Source organism: Zootoca vivipara, chromosome 6, assembly GCF_965207765.1.
Source record: "Zootoca vivipara chromosome 6, rZooViv2.hap1.1, whole genome shotgun sequence".
NCBI lineage: Eukaryota > Metazoa > Chordata > Lepidosauria > Squamata > Lacertidae > Zootoca > Zootoca vivipara.
The window spans coordinates 60,270,950-60,288,504 of record NC_142589.1 but is presented as its reverse complement, the minus strand read 5'-3'; the positions used below and the strand labels follow the sequence as shown (position 1 = coordinate 60,288,504).

Sequence of the window (17,555 nt, the reverse complement as noted above, 5' to 3'; positions counted from 1 at the left end):
GATTGTAGTGTTCTGAGGATATTTGGAGCTTATATTTGGTGCTTTTGTTTTTGCTATTTATTTTGAGTTTTTTGTTTTGTGGCTTTTTCAGTTAATTTGTTTTTGTGACTGTGTGGATCCCAGTTCAGCTACTGATTGATTGTGTGACTGCGAAAATGGATAAAAGCCCCCCATCCAAACAATGACTATCATCAGTGCAGGTAAGAAACATTTTTAATTTTAATTTTATCATCTACAATACTGTTTTATTAATTTTATAGTACAGTATATTGTTTATTGCTTTCATTTTATGGAGCAATGGTCTCATAAGATAGTAAAATTCATGCTAAATTGCTGTTTTAGGGGTTGTTTTTAAAAGTCTGCAACAGATTAATCTGCTTTGCATTACTTTCTATGGGAAATTGCACCTTGGTTTTGGAATGCTTTGGTTTAGGAACAGACTTCCGGAACGGATTAAGTTTGAGAACCAAGGTACCACTGCATAAGAAAAGGCAAAATGAGGCATAACAAAGTAAAAGCTACCCTGGAATTACAGGGAAGTATAAGTTTAAATAAACAACTATATTCCTTATCTTGAGGCTCCTTTGGCAAGGTGTAGCATTCCTCCTACACTCTGTTTTATTGCTAAGTTATAGAGCTGGATGTTGTAGGTTGTATGTAACCAATTATATAAGCCAATTTGCTAGGAACAGCAGTATGTAAGATACTCTTTCAGAGTAATGGGATTCAACCAAGTGGATTTTATATCAAACCTTTCTCCTCTAAAGGCCTATTCATAATTTCTTTTTAAAAGTTACGTTATCTTTCTGCAGGAATGTATTGAACCTGCTATAATCACTTGGTTCTTAGTTTGTCTTTTATAATTGGTTTTATTTAGGCTGTGATTTTGTATTTTACACATTGCATTTCATCTTATTGGGCAGTTGAATAGGATAAACATCTGGCAGACTGACAGAGATGCAACACATTATCTTACTGTACTAACACCAGATGGCAAATGCATATACAGTGGTGTGTGTATGTGTGTATTGATAGACACACATGAAGCAGTCATTAAAAATATATGCTACAGAGCCCATCCCATTCCAGTTTAGCCCTACCACTCACAACTAAGAACATGCAGGAAATTACTGCAACAGTTCCAAAAAATGATCAGGAGAGGGCACAAAGTTCCACAATTGTGTTAGAAATATTTTTCCAACTTTGTAATGAGGTGTTAGAATAGAAGCAATTTATTTACAACAAGCAAATGTTCCTGAACAGCAGGTCTGATGAGATAAAACTGCAACTCAGCTGAAAAACACAAGAGGTCAGAAAAGATAAAAAGACTCAGGAAGCAGTAAAGCAGAATATAAGGAATATTACTCACAATGCCAGGGTTAACACGGTTTTCACATTGTAGTGAATTTCATTTCTGGTTAAACTAAGGCCAGGTGATTCAGAAACGTTGAAGGTTAAAAAGGAAGCTTGCAAAAACAGGGGGGGGGGGAGGACATCTGGCTGCTTTGCAAAAGGGTTATGCTACACAGAAGCTGCATTACAGCACATTCATCTAGCTCAGTATTGCCCAATCTAACTGGCAGGGGGTTCCTGAGGGTAACCCAGAACTTCTGAATATAAAGTACTGTATGTGTTCTATCAATGAGTTATTGTTCCCTGTTCAGAAAAAAAGTAAGATAGTTTTAAAAATGCAACATAAACCCCACTTCTACTTTGTTACCAGAAAAAGGTGACTATGGATCATAATTTCCTCTGTATGTGCACTGCAGTATTACTGACAGGGGTGTAGACCCTGGGTGTTAATTCACTGCACTACTTGTGCATCATGTTTCTATAAATAAATAGAATATATACACCTACATTAGCTGCTAGAGACATTCTACCTTTTAGATGGGTACCTGCTCCTGCTGTATTGTGTGAAGTGGTCACTATAGTTCTTCAGTTGTATCTATTTTAATATTTTATTAATCCATCAATGCGGCCAATACACCTTTTAAATAAGGTGTATTTGTCTTTGCTTAGCTTTAAAAGAGACTAAATCATCACATGTCATTACTGAGAAGCTGATCTTGCCCACTATGAAAACTGAGCAGCAGCCAAACAAGCAAGAATTTAAGTTTCAGCGCCTTCAGTTGAACACACACACACACACAGCATGCTAATTGTTCAAAGTACTTCATATACATACTTGCTGGTAGGAAAAGCAAGGTAGATCAGACTCCTCCATACTGCAGAGGAGGTTCAGAGAATATTAAGTTGTCCTGCATTTAACTAGCTTGGTGGCCAAAGGCAAAAAAAAGAACAGCTACATACGTACATGCATTTGAAAGGGTTGGTGCAGGAAGGAACTAGAATTCTGTTCTTCCTCCACACCCAACATAGAAATCAAGCCGGTGGCTACAGGAGAGAAGCCCCCTCCTCCATACCCATCACACAAATGCAGCTAGCTCTTGCAAGACAGATTGAGCCTCCTCTGCAAGCCCCCACTCCCCACAAAGTAATAAACATAGTTGTTCTTAAAGTTTTTAAATGCTCTTATTTTATTTTTAAAACTGTTTTGCTGTGCTGCTTTGTCATTTTCTGCACTGGACTTCTTTTGAAGGATAGGTGGGATAAAGTTGTAATAAGCAACAACAACCAGTTGCCCATTTGAAACAACAAGCAGGGCATGAGCACCATACAGTACATCAGAAAGTGATAAGCATATGCTTAATAATCCCATAGAAATTGATGAGAGCACTCAACTTGATTGGACTTTGCCTCGCACATTTATTTTGAAATAAGTCAACTATAAAACATTGTAATAGAAATGAATTCCTATGCCTCATGTGAAAAGGGAGAAGAGGGGAAGAATCAAGTTCTGCCCCCCCCCCCACTTTTAAAGAGCACCTTGGGTAAGAGAATCAAGATCATTTAATCAAAAAAAGTAAAACAGGAAGAAAGCATAAGACTTTGATCATCATATTGCTTTCACTATCTGTGGGAGTTCATTAAATATCTATGCTATTCCTCCATATGGAATAGGATAAACTCACAGCATCTGAGAGTACGGTTTGTATAAAGCAAGGGTTGTCAATGTGGTACTCACCAGATGTTTTTGGATTACACTGCTCAGCATCCTAAACTGGCATGGTCGACAGCCAGGGATTGCAGGAGCAATAATCCAAAAATCTGGAGGGCTCCATGTTGGCAACCGCAGTATAAAGAAATCATTGCAGATGGATATGACAACAGGAATAACTGTTTTGTTAAAAATTGGGAAAGGAGTACGACAAGGCTGTATATTGTCTCCCTGCTTATTTACCGTAACTTATATGCAGAATTCATCATGCGAAAGGCTGGACTGGATGAATCCCAAGCCAGAATTAAGATTGTCGGAAGAATTATCAACAACCTCAGATATGCAGATGACACAACCTTGATGGCAGAAAGTGAGGAGGAATTAAAGAACCTTTTAATGAAGGTGAAAGAAGAGAGTGCAAAATATGGTCTGAAGCTCAACATCAAAAAAACTAAGATCATGGTCACTGGTCCCATCACCTCCTGGCAAATAGAAGGGGAAGAAATGAAGACAGTAAGAGATTTTACTTTCTTGGGTTCCATGATCACTGCCAATGGTGACAACAGTCACAAAATTAAAAGACGCCTGCTTCTTGGGAGAAAAGCAATGACAAACCTAGACAGCATCTTAAAAAGCAGAGACATTACCTAGCTGACAAAGGTCTGTATAGTTAAAGCTATGGTTTTCCCAGTAGTGATGTATGGAAGGGAGAGCTGGATCATAAAGAAGGCTGATCACTGAAGAATTGATGCTTTTGAATTATGGTCATGGAGGAGACTCTTGAGAATCCCATGGACTGCAAAAAGATCAAACCTATCCATTCTTAAGGAAATCAGCCCTGAGTGCTCACTGGAAGGACAGACCCTGAAGCTGAGGCTCCAATACTTCCACCTGAGGCTCCATACTTTTCCACCTCATGAGAAGAGAAGACTCGCTGGAAAAGACCCTGATGTTGGCACAAGGAGAAGGGGGTGACAGAGGACGAGATGGTTGGACAGTGTGCTCGAAGCTACCGTACCAACATGAGTCTGACCAAACTGTGGAAGGCAGTGGAAGATAGGAGTGCCTGGCGTGGTCTGGTCCATGGGGTCACGAAGAGTCGGACACGACTAAACGACAATGACAACAGCATGGAATCCCATGGTGTATTAAAAAGCAAGCATGGAATGTCAGGGTACACTATGATGAAAGTGACTCTGTATGTGACCTTAGTGGCCATTCTGGAATAAAGCAACATTAAACAATGCTAAATTACTATACACCAACAGATTCATTTGTGGACTGAACAGAGACAAATAATATTTAGCACATTATATGTGTTAATTGGTATTCCAATGCCAGAATGTCTTTGTTACGAACAACCATTTTGTTAATTACCATCTTTAATTAGCAACTTGTCACTGTACTTTTCTCTATTTCATTTCCCTCTGACCCCATTCTTTCATGTATTCATTCACTGTTTACAATCCCCAGCCTCCAAACAAATGTGTAGACAGACAGACAGACAGACACCTGCAACTCAGGGTAACAGTTCCTGCAACTGATGAAGTGGACTGTAGCCCACAAAAGCTTATGCCATAATAAATTTGTCTTTAAATTTCCAAAAAACTCTTTTGATGTTTTTAATAGAGGAAGAATACATAAAAATGGAAATCAAAATCTACCAGATTAATTTCAAACTCCTCTCAAAACTAAACCTGCAGAAGATTGGCATTAAGTGCAATCAAAGCTATGCAATGTTACAAAGAGCTGCATCAACAATGAAATGAAGGCTTTATTACAGGTGGTGTCAAGAAATAGAGACGTCAAAGGCTATTTTTAACAAAAAAATAAGCAGCTACAAATTAAGAGTGCAAAGAATAAAAGAAGAGAACATATCAAATTGAAGAATGTCACTTTGAGATAAAGACTTTTAATACAGGCAAACGAGAAGGAGAAAAAACAGAAAAGCCCAATCAACTCAAGATGACTGAAAGATTGTACACACACAGTTTTGGCAGCAAGCACCACTCTTTACATATGAGAGATATGACAACAAGCGATTAGAAAGTAACACGTGCCAAATTCTTAACTAACTAGATGGGGAAATGGGCCTAGGGAAGTTCCAGCAAAAATGCCAGAGGGAAATAATTAATATTTGGCAACCCCAAATATCTAGAGAAATACTGAAGTAAAAAAGAAAAGGCAGTTACCTCATATCAGAGCAAAATGATGTCACAGTCTGAGTATTTAGTTAAAATTCCTCCTTATATTTACTAGTCTGTGCCTAAGAAAAGGGGAGCAGAAGCTAAGTAAGTTATTGTAAAGGTTCTCTTCCTGACCTTACTGAGGGGCAATTCTTTATCATCCTAAGTTCAATGCAAGCCTACACAGGAACACAACTGTACATCATACTGGGAAAGCAGGATCAATAATACTAGTCTGTTTTCAGGCAACCATTCCAAAATTATCTATCATCTGCTCAGAAAGGAGATTTAGTGCAGTAATGGTGGCATTTGTACATTTTAGAGTTCATGTAGGTAAAGAACTGCAAGTTTTGAAAACTCAAATACAGAGAAGACTAGCATCAGAGAGAGGCAGCTAGGTTCAAACTCTTCTTGCTGGGTTATTCATCCACGCACTTCAAATGTTTGCATTCTGAAACAGTGCAGAGAATTATATTACTGTATTGGCCTGAATATAAGACTCACCCCCTAATTCTGACCGTGAAAAGTTAAAGTGTGGCTTAAATTCGCAACCTTACAAAAATTGGCTTTTACAATATCGCTGCTGAAGCAGACATACGGTAAAACAGAATGGATTTGAGTTCTTGCAGAATGTTAAGGGAGCGGCTTTTATTCGGGTATTGTCTTTTTTGCCTTCCCCCACTTGAATTTTAAAGTTGCAGCTTATATTCGGTTGCGGCTTATATTCGGGCTAATAAGGTAAACCCCTCCTAATGGGTGCTGAATGGTGCTTTTAGCAATGTTGCTGGAAGATAACTCTTTAGACAAGGAGACACCACAGAGGCCCACACAAGTGTGTTTTAAGCAACCATGGGCAGGTTACACCAGAAGATGGCCTCCCAGCCTTCCACACTACAGCAACACTGAAACAGTAAGATGGAATATAATGCAGGCTTCTAGGACAAGGCCTTGTAAACTTCAACTCTATAAGAAATCAGCTCATTTATAGTTGGTTTACACCACTGGTCTTCAACTGGTGGTTCACAACTCACTAGTAGGACCCACAAGCAGGTGAACTAAGGTGGGTCACAACAGGAGCACTACCACCATGCAAATAACTAGATCCCCAACTGCATGTTTGGGTTAAAAGTGAGTGCTCGTCTCAAAAAAGTTGAAGAAACCTGCTTTAGAGCACCCACTGAAAATATACACAGCATCCATCTTCATCCTCTTAAAAAAGAGAGAGAGAATTATAAGCACTAACTTCATCACCATTCCAGGCTATCCCTTTGAAAGACTCCATAATATAAGCTTTATCTATTGGCTTTTTATTTTTGTTTTGTTCTGTTTTGAATTTAGCTTCAATTCTATTCCAAAATTTGAATATTATATACCATAAACCAGCAGAGCCCTTAGAAAGGGAGGGGGCTGTTGTTATTTATGGCGGCAGCAACAGCATCACAGTGTGTCTTGATACTTCAGACGTTTTCAAGAAAAGAATGTCTCCATCAAAGGGGGTTCAACCCTGGGAGCAGTTATTTAATGGACAAGGAAAAGGGAATTAAGTATATGTCTTTAATACAAGTAAATCAAACTAACTGTAAATATCACTGTAAAAATGGTTCTTTACTGAAGTCCTGAGCATCAGCGACAGAGCATATGCTCGCACTGCCCAGGGCGGGCGCACTCCCAAGGGGGGTGTGTGTGGCGTGGAAGGTGCCCTCCCAGGCACGGGATAGCCACTCAGGTGGCCAGAGCGGCATGCGGGCCCTGCAGCCAGGGACAGAGCGAGCCACCCATGGAGGTGGACCAAGCCGCCCATGGCGGACATTCAGTGCGCCACCCACCCACCCACGACTTACAAGTCTCCCCCAAGCTGTCAAAATGGAGGGGGAAGGGGGGAATCCACCGGCAAAGCGGTGCAGCTTCCCCCCTTACCCTGACAGCTTGGGAGTCGTGGGTGCACAGCGCGCTGAATGTCACCCCCCTCAGTGAGGGCACCCAGGGCGGACCGCCCCCCTTCCTACGCCCCTGCTGAGCACTGATGTTTTCAGTGCCTTGCCACTGAAGCCAGAAACACCATTAGGTCCATTAATGTCAATGGGTTTACTCTACTCTGAATAAAGCTTAGTTGGCTACAACCCAGAGTTTTTACTTGCCTTTCTATTACCATTATGTCTGAATACAAGTTGAAGAGAAATATAGGAACATGTTGTTGTTTTTCTGTTGGGAAATTGTTGTGAATCTTGGTCAGCTCTCTCCCAGCCAGTCCTATGATCCACTGTACTAATACCCCTTGTTCACTGTGCTGTGACTGAAGTGGTCCCTTAGGACTGAGCTGTCCAAAGAATTAGATAAAGACTCTTATAGGCATGAATCCAGTTGTAACGAGGAAGAAAAACATCCCCTTCTCTCTTTTACCACACAGTTCAGCATAGTAGCTCCCCTACTGTGCAGTCCGCATTTTATGTACAACTATGATGTTACTATATAAAAATTGTTGCTACTTTAAGGCAGATCAAGAAAATACCCTAACTTGAAAGTGTGCAGACCATGACTAATGTGATTACATGCAGCATTCCTCTCATATCATGACCTACTGATTATAGAGTCACGTTAGGTGATATAAGATAAGAAAGGACAGAAGAGAAAGAGCATTTTAAAAAGAAAAAGAAAAAGCATCTTTGATATGCATCAAAGAGGCTAATCCTCATTAGCACAAGCTTCTTCTTTTACGGCATTTACAGTCTGCCAAGGAGGCATGCTTGCAGAAACTGTCACTAAGAAATGAAATGACAAATAGGAAATAAAAGTTACAGTCCAGGTAAAACAATACCTAAAATCAGCATGATTCATCCGTACTAGGGACATACATAGAGCTGGCACATTGGGAAATGACAAGAAGTATAAAACTTCTGCCATTCCATTACAATCCCTTCCTGAAACAGAAAACTTAAGATGAAACTCGTGATTTGTAAGGGTCTTTTAAAAACTGATCAGACATTTCAGTGGCTATGCAAATAGAATATTTTGCAATTTCTGAAGTGTTTCACTTCTCAACTAAAATACTCTCAAAATGTTTGTGCTATCCAAAAAGGAAAAGGAACTGAGTATTTTAGAAGGAGTAGAAAAATGAATTTTTAAACGCTAAAGGTAAAACACGTCAAGAACAGGAGCCCATTTTACACAATGGCTCCAACAACGAATCTGCAGACAAATGTGAGTTTCTAAATAGGATTTAGATAAGAGATGGCCAACAGTACTGCATCCCGCCCTCCAGCATATGCCAAGTCACAGATGGGCAATGTGATACTGCCCAGGCCAGCAGCAATATGTGAGGTGCCAATAGCTGCACACAAGGCTCTAAGCTGGTCAGGCACACATTAGTCTCCCAAGCACTGAATGGAGGTCTCCATTTTGTGTCACAGAAGCAACTAGGGCACCCCTCCCTTAGAACTCAGAAGACTGAGGGGTGGCCTGGTTCCGAAATGACACCATACTCTTAATGTGTGCTGTATTGAGCTTAGACAGTGCTGGGGCCTGAGAATGGATCCAGGCTGCCCCGATTTAGACAAAGATATTCAGGCAAGTACAGAAAGAAGATTCCTAAGCACAAAATGCCCATTAATGAACTGTAATCCACACACTGCACTGAAGAAACCCATGCAGGAATTTCAGTAAATTAGTGTTCACCATAAAAATAAATATCTGTCTTATATGTATTTGCTCCTACCTACTGCATCTACAGATCCCAAGTGTACTATAAATAGAACCAACATATTATCATGGCCCATGATTTTCAACAATCTGCTTTTCAGCTCTTTCTGAACATCTAAAATTCCCCTTCAATAATGTTTTAGTCATACAACTGTATTCAATATCCCTTTACTTTGCTTTTGCTAAGGAACTCCAAGTCCACCATCACCACCAGCAGAACTCCATTTTGACCAGCAGGCTCAAGAATGCCTAAGAAATCACTTAATGATCCACCACTTAAGGAAGAATTGAAAATTCAATTCTTAAAATAGAAAACTTGGATTTAAATACTCTTGATACAGCATGATCAATGCCACGTTATATTGCTATTTCAGAACACAACGCGTCTCTGACATCTAGAATGCAATTTTGAAACACTAATAAAATGTTATTTAAAATATGTAATAAAAACCTGACAGTAAATCTGGATTATTGTTTTCAATTTCTAAATACTGTACATTGCCTTGGAGCACAGAGTCAACTTATACAGTCATACCTCGGTTTAAGTACGCCTCGGTTTGAGTACTTCCAGTTTAAGTACTCCGCGGACCCATCTGGAACGGATTAATCCACTTTCCATTACTTTCAATGGGGAAGTTCGCTTCAGGTTAAATACACTTCAGGTTAAGTACGGACTTTCAGAACCAATTACACTCATAATTCGGGTTAAGTCATACCTGCCAAGTCTCCCGCTGAAAAATGCGGGATCAGCAGTGGCGTAAAGCAACTTCCGGGGCCGCTCTGACCATGTGTGGGCACCGGAAATAGGGAAGAGTGGCACCGGAAGTTGCTTCTACGCATGCCCGGTGGCCATCTTGGTGGTGGCCGCATGGTGACGGTGTCCACACATGGTCAGAGCAGCACCCAAAATGGAGGCTCCCTGGCATGTAGGAAATCTGGGGGATTTCCAGGATTTTTCTCCATTCGGGAGAACAGCGGGAAACGGATTAAAATCCGGGGGTTTCCCGCGAAAAACGGGGTACTTGGCAGCTAAGGGTTAAGTACGCTTCAGGTTGAGTACTCCACGGACCCGTCTGGAATGGATTAATCCACTTTCCATTACTGTACTTTCAATGGGAAAGTTCGCTTCAGGTTAAGTACGCTTCAGGTTAAGTACAGACTTCCAGAACCAGTTGTGTACTTAAACCGAGGTACCACTGTAACTACATAATCATTTTAGACCAAGTTTGGTAAAAGCTATACAATATGGTAGGGATTGCTTGCTAAAAGGATATCCCACACCTCAAAAAAATGAATAGTGTACTACCTTCCCACTTTCGTACTGCAAGTCTCACCCACACATGCTTCTTGACGCAAAAAGCGATCAAATGAATGTACAGTGTATTCAAAGTAAAGAACACTTGGAAGACAGTACCATTTCTTTCTTTAAATATCACCTGCACACGATTCAACCCCCACCCGTTTCTTTTGCAACCTCTTGCATTTTTGTTGCTTTGCTTTCCCAAAAGGAGCAATGTTGCAGAAAAATATTTCAGATGAAAACCTGCACAACTAGTCCCATGAGACCATGGGATTTGTTTGGACTTGTTTTTCTTGAGCAGCAGACCCACCCCCATCCTTCTGGGCAGACCACATAGCAGACTATTTTGGAAGTTGAGAGGAGTTGGTGAAACTCTTAAGAAAGGGAGGGTATCAGCTATTTAACTCAAAAATTATACTGGGCGCATTTATATAGTTGCAGTAGAAGGCCAGATGAGAAGGCACAGGGCACTTCATCAGCTTGGCTTGGAGCAATTACACTACCACTTGACTCTTCCCCTCCCCAAACAATGACCATCCCATCCAGCCATTTTATCAATTATGTAAGAACAGGTGCCTACTTTCCTTATTTTTGTTATCCCGCCCTATCATTTCCCCTTCTGCATTGTGTCTATTATGTTGCAAACATGTGGGCAGGGACTTTGTGTGTGTGTGTGTGTACAGTATAAACAACACGTAGAAAATGTTTGACATTTTTTAAATGAAAAAAAGTCTTCTGATGAACCTAAATAGTTCCTTGGATCCCAGACTTTAAATGAATATGCACCAGCTCAGCGTAGATGTCTAAACTTTTCAATTTCATGGGTACCAGCACAATACTAGATAATAAATAAATAAATAAATAAAATCCAGCTCTAGAACTGGCTGTTGTAGAAATAATATTTTTAGCAATGATACTTAGCATTTATGTAATGTTTTAAAAGCATTCAAAGTCCTCCACACATGAAGCTTTACAACAGCTCTTTAAAGCATGTCAGTATATCCCCTACTGCAGCTGAGAAGAGCAGCTTGCCTACAGCCACCCTTTCAGTTTCTATCTGAAGTAACATTTGAACTGGGAACTTTGTAAGATATACAGGTGGTTAGAGAATTGGTTATGGCCAGCAAGATCAAAGTTCAAAACTCAACTTTACCATAAAACTCACTGTATAACCTTGGGGCAGTCATTCTCGCCCAGCCTAATCTACTTCACAGCACTGCTTTGAGGATAAGATGAATTACCCACAGACTCTGTACACCCCCTTGAGTTCAATGAATCACAGAATCATAGAATTGTAGAGTTGGAAGGGACCCCAAGGTCCAGCAGCAGGAGCACAACAGAAACATCCTCTGGATAGAAAGCTCAATCCTGTTAAATTTTAGATTTTGGGTGTTCTAGAAACACCACCAATCTTTCACTCCCCCCGAAATCAAGCAAGAGCTTTTGTTAAAAGCAAAACACAAATAAATAAAAAATAAAAAACCACCATTTCTAGAAATGAAAAAGTCAACTAGCAACAAGCATTCAAATTTACAGGGCTGTGGACATTAATAATTATAATAATTGGAAAAGGGTAATTATTTTTGGAAATCCTTACAGAATCATGTTTCTCTTTCACAACCTGAAATACTGTAAGTGAATATATCTCCTAATTGGTAGTTACTAATAAGCAACCACTTCTCACAATCCCTTAGCTGCTTTATACCAAACCTCATACAGGCAGAGATATTATGCATCCACCTCAGCTGAAAGCCAGTGCAATCTACTCTAGAAATATGACGACAGATAAAGTTGATAGCTTATTCAACATGCTACTGTTTATCACAAACATCAATGTGAACAGGCAAGTCTGACAATGTAATACAGACCCGCAACACTTTCCTCAAGTGACCTACTAATCAACAGCATTTTGTCTTTCTGACACACTTTATCAGATCCTCTTTGGGCCTGGGAGTCTTTTCCTTTCACCCTCAGGCAACTGTGCTGTGTTCATCCACCCCCAACATCTCTGCAGGAATATTCAAAATAAAGCCAACAAACCTATTTTGCTATTGGCAGGGAAGAATAAAACACAAGGAATACCTTCTGCTGCATTACGATTTAAGAAATGCAGGAAAAAGGCTAAAGTCACAAATTAATCTGCTTAATAAATTAACCAAATGTCTGTAGCACATGTTGACCATTACACATACATGTTCAACAGGCAACTTGACTGTATTAGCCTCATATTTGCAGAAAGGGCATAACTGCTAAATTAAAATAAACTGCTGTGACCTTGCAAAGCAGGTTACACAAAGCTGAACCCACACCACAACACATTGAGAGCAGGGGCCATGTTCCTATGGCTTACACAACCCTCTATAGTACATATGTGATTAGCACTGGCTTTTGCTGTGATATTCCCTGGCATGTGCAAAGGACAAAGTCTCCTTGGTCTTTTCCTTCCATTATTTTTAAAACATGTAACCATCTTCCACTGCCATCCCCTCCAGATGTTTTGAGACACCAACTTCCATCAGTTGAAGATAGCATAACAATGTTTTGTAGCCCAAAACTTCTGGAGGGCATAAAGTTGAGGAAAGCTGATCTACAGAAGCATGAGCTCAAATGGGACAGCTTGTAATACTCATAGCTAACAAAGAGAATTTACACTAGTTCTACACACAGGTAGATTAACATTAAGTTGTTGGGAGGGCCAAACCCCACCTCTGATAAGATCCTGCCGCTTGCTGTACAGTAAGAAAAGTAACAGAGCAGCACTGTTCTGGTGTTTGTGTGTAAAGTTGTATACACATGCACTAAATTAATGTTCTTAGGCAATCACCTATGCTATCTTTTTATAACAAAATTGTGACTTCAATTGGGCAGTCTTTGAGGAAAACCAATTTCTCATGGTTTAGTCTTGTCCCAATTTATGGTATTCTTTAAGATGGCCGTTTATGGGTGTAGCCAGTATTTTTGTATGGGGGAGTAGGCCTTTTGTTAGGGGGCCAGAACCTTAGTTTGTTATTTATTTTAATTTATTTTTATTGATTTGAGGGAACAGCTACGCCCATGTGGTTAAGTCAGTGGCTACTGTGAAGGCAGAAGTCATAAACTGCATAGCATTGAGTATTAAGCTGAAGCTTTTGCTTGGTCTCTTTTCCAAATCTCAATAAAAACATAGTTTCTTAGGCTTTGTCAATGACAACTGCAATTTTGTCTGCCAAAATTTCACATCTATTAGGCCCCTTGTAATTGTACAAACTGACAGCATCACAGCACTTCTGCAAGTTGTGCATAATTTTAACACCTGATGAACCAGAAACTAAGTCCCGGCTGTAAGAAGTAAATAGAGCAAGGTAAATAGAGATGGCTCTAGCTAACAGTCATTTCTCTAACTTAAAAAAGAAGTCTATGCATACAGCTCCCCAAAACCTATTTAATAGCAGATGTGAAATAGCCATGGAAAATCCTGAGACCCACTCACCAGAGAATATGAACAATATCTTTATCATTGCCTTTCACTCTGACACAGCTTTAAAAATAAGTCACCATACAAAAACGGAAGACACAAAAAGAAAGTGAAATAACACAACTTGGGAAGGAGGTGTGAATCAGAGCATCTCCTGAATAGACATGAGTATTTGCAAGGAAGGCAAGAACATATCAGGCAAACTTTTCATTAATGAAGATATATAATATAGCATAGCGTGACGGGGCTGAAAGGTTAAGTGAAAAGGGGATAGTGGCCTAAGAAGAGACATCACAAGGAGAAGTCAGTCATTTGAAAGAATGTATGAAAGTCCTAAGGGGCAGAAAGGGGCTTCAATGTTAAAAAACATATTTTGATCACATACTTGTGGGAATATTCAGCATATATTCAATAAGAGGGCACAATGGGAAGGTAGTTAGGGACATGGGAAGAAATTGTGGCAATAAAAACAAATGCAAGGGAGAATCTGAGAGCCCATCTGGTGTGGGGTAAAAGAGGACTGCCAATTTCTCGAGGGCCTTCCTCATTGCTGTGAAAGGTGTGTTAGAGGAAGATATGTGGAGGGGGGTCTCTCTGGAGCACATGGGGAATCTGTGGCCCTCCAGATGTTGTTGGACTACAGCTCATGTCATCCCTGACCATTGGACACACTGGCTTGGTCTGGATGGGGGAAGCATAATGAATGGGGAAGTTGTAGGTCTGTCATGGCAGAAAAGGTGGAGAACTCTTAAGGGCAGGACTATCAATGTGTAAGTGCATAGCCAGTGGAATGGGGACTTCAGCAGAATTTGCGGGGGCAGGGTTTGAGAGTCAGGCTCAAATGAGTAAAAGTGGCTCAAATGAGTATGGGTAAGTGGGATCTCTGTCAGTGCAGAGGACAAGGACATAGTAGGTGGATGACTCTTAACAGCAAGAATTGTCAGTATGTGTCTGGGATACAGTGCATTGTGTGAGGGGATCCTAGGGAAAGGTATATCAATGTGTGTGGGGTAGACTCTTAAGAGGAGGTCTGTCAATGCAGGGCAAGGTTGAGCACTGTGGTAGGAAGTTTGATTGGATGGGACAAGCAGGAATAGAAGCATGACAATCACTGAAGAGGATGACAAATGAACTGCAGTCTGATAAATATATCAAAAGAAATACAAAGGAGGGAATAATAGTGAAAGTCTAAAGGACCTTTGAGTTAGGGGCAGCGGTAGTTGAAGGGTGGGTGGAAGGCCACACAACTGAAGTGAGGGGGGGCTTCAGAATACAGTACCAATCTAAAGTAGCATGAGTGATAAAACTGAGAGCAAACAGGACTACTACTCTATGGAAAGTGTGACTTCAAAGTAAAATATAAATGAGGAAACTCTTAAGGGCAAGAATAGTCAGGGTTGTGGGTGCCCAACTGATGGGTGTGATTGCACTCTACGGAAAGGTATTCATCTATGTGGAGAAAAACAGTGAATGGAGGCCACTAAGTGTAGGGCAGTCAATGTAACTGAAACCACAACTGGGGTGAGGACATAAAATGAAGGTTGTATGGAATGGGTTAAGAGAAAGGGATTAGGGGGGACGATCTGTCTGGTACTGTACTGTATCTAGAAACACTTAAATTGCAAGAGTTGTGGGGCGGGGAGGAAATGGCAACTAAAGAGGAGGTGTGGTTTCAGGGAAGAGGGGGGGGGATATTTCAATAGAATGCAGAGCATCATTCACTTAAGCCTCTTAAAAAGAGAAAGGGTATGTGTGTTGTTAGAGAAATCATAGAGGAAAGCTTCCCACAATTGGGAGAAGGGGAACCAAGTTCTAAAGACAGCTATCTTGGGGGAGGTGGAAATTGAGCCAGAAGTGAAGCCTCTGAGGCCACAAAGCATTGGTGTGTGTGTGTTACTAAATAGTTTGTCCTGTCTTTGTTGCAGCATTAAAAATATGTACAATACTTATCAGCAATGATTTGGAGACATTCTAATAGATACATGGGAAGATAAAGTGTAAGAACAAGGAGACTGTGTGTGTGTTTGCCCACACATTGGGGTGGGGGCTAAGCTGTGGCTTCACAAGAGAGTAATGGGATGGGAAATCTGTCAACAGAGATTGTCCCTGTGAAAGCCTCAAAGCAAGAGTAGTCAGTGTAGATGTGAGTATAGACCAAGTGTGAGGAATTTTTGGCCCAGCAAGCTTGGCCAATGGTCAGGGAAGATGCAAGTTGTAGGGCTCACCACATCTGGTATAGAGGGAAAGAGAGGTTTCTAGAGGAAAGGTTCCCAATGTGAGGCATGGGGGGGGGGGCGGGGAGAGAGAGAGAGAGAGAGAGAGAGAGAGAGAGAGAGAGAGAGAGAGAGAGAGAGAGAGAGAGAGAAGGCTCCTAAGCATCAGGCTTCTACTTGTGGGTCACATCCCACTATTGTGCTGCAGCCTGATTTAAGAGCAGCAGGGCTCTTACAGAAGCAGTAAAATAAAAAAAGGTGTCCCCCAATGCATGTCTGCAGGATCAGTGGCAACCCCAACTCTGGGCGGACTTTGTGGGGGACAGAAACGTGGGAGATAGACGTTGCTTCAGAGACGAATGGGGAGGGATCCGAGGTAACTATTAAGGGAGGAAGAGAGAGAAAATACCGGTAAGGCCCACTCAGGGCTACCCCTGAAGCGTTTTGAGGGAAGGTGGTGGGAGGAGAGAGAAGTGTCGGGCGTCGTGGGAGGGGGCTACTTTTGCTTCTTCTGAAGACAATGGCCCAGAGCGCCAAAGACCAAAGAAGCGGGGCCCTGAGGGGAGCCTGAGGGCGGACAAAGGGCGGGAAGTGGCTGCATGTGAGAAGCAACTGGGGTGTGTGGAGGAGATAATGAGGTAGGTGCCGGGGGGGGGCGTGTGAAAGTGATGCGCGTGTGCGTTTCTGTGGGGATGAGGGGAGTCCCGCCAAGCTCGCCTGTCCTTCTTCGCGTGAGGAGGAAGAGGAGGAGGAAGCCCCGTCGGGGGCTGAGGCGGCGAAGGCGCCCCCTCCCCTGCTTCACCTCAAAGCCAAGAGAAGGAAGGAGGGGAGGAGGGACCGGAGAGGCTCCCTCGATGCCACTGACAGGCCGGGGCGGGGCGAGGCAGGTGCGGGCCATACCTGCCGTAGATGCCCTCAGTGATGCGGTTCCGCTTCAGCGGCCGCCGGAGTTTGCTGCAGTCGGCGCTCCGGCGCTTCATCCTCCCGTCTGGCCCGGCGAGACCCAACCCGGCCTGGCCCGGGGGTGGTGGTGGCGCCTGCTGCTGCTGCTGCTGCCGCCGCTGCCCCCCGCCGCCGCCTCCTTCTCCGCTCCTGCCCCGCCCGGGTCACAGCGACAACATCCAAGCCTGTCCGAGGGACCCGCCGGAGGGAGTCTCAGCGGGTCTCCGAGTATGGTTTTGGGGGGGGCTCGCCTTTTCCCCCCGTCCCCGTTTTCTTTCTCCCTCCTTTTTTTCTCCCCCCGCCCGACTAGGAAACAAAGAAATAAAAAATAATTTCAGATCTGTCCCTCCCCGCCGCCGCGTCCCCGCGCGCAGCCTCCGCGCCCTGCCCCGCCTCCTTTCAGACACAAGCCAATCGGCGGGAGGCATAACATGAGGTCGACGGACGAGCGAATCAATCAACATGGGGCTAGAGGGCAGAGAGGCGGGCGGCAGAACCAATGAGGAGATCGACGCTTGTGGTCCCGCCCCTTTCTAGGATGACGAGTCCCGCCCAGCAGGGAGAACGGCGTCCAGAGCAGCCCGTGAAAGTAAGGATTTGTTAAATTGATGGCGAAACTACCCAATCGTTGAATAGTTGGTACCAAATTAGGAGGAGCAGCCTAGCTATCCCCCAATGAAAGATAGGAGCTTTTTTGTATCCC

General features: G+C 42.3%; 1 protein-coding gene across 1 annotated transcript in view; it reads right to left on the bottom strand.

The window, feature by feature from the left end:
* MACO1 (macoilin 1) overlaps positions 1–17,259 on the bottom strand; it is a 69,885-nt gene extending 52,626 nt beyond the window's left edge. Inside the window, exon 1 of the mRNA XM_035118281.3 lies at positions 16,811–17,259. Coding sequence (XP_034974172.1) covers positions 16,811–16,890 — 80 coding nt within the window. The 5' untranslated portion in view covers positions 16,891–17,259. The remainder of the gene's footprint in view (positions 1–16,810) is intronic.
* Between the last annotated feature and the right edge of the window lie 296 nt (positions 17,260–17,555).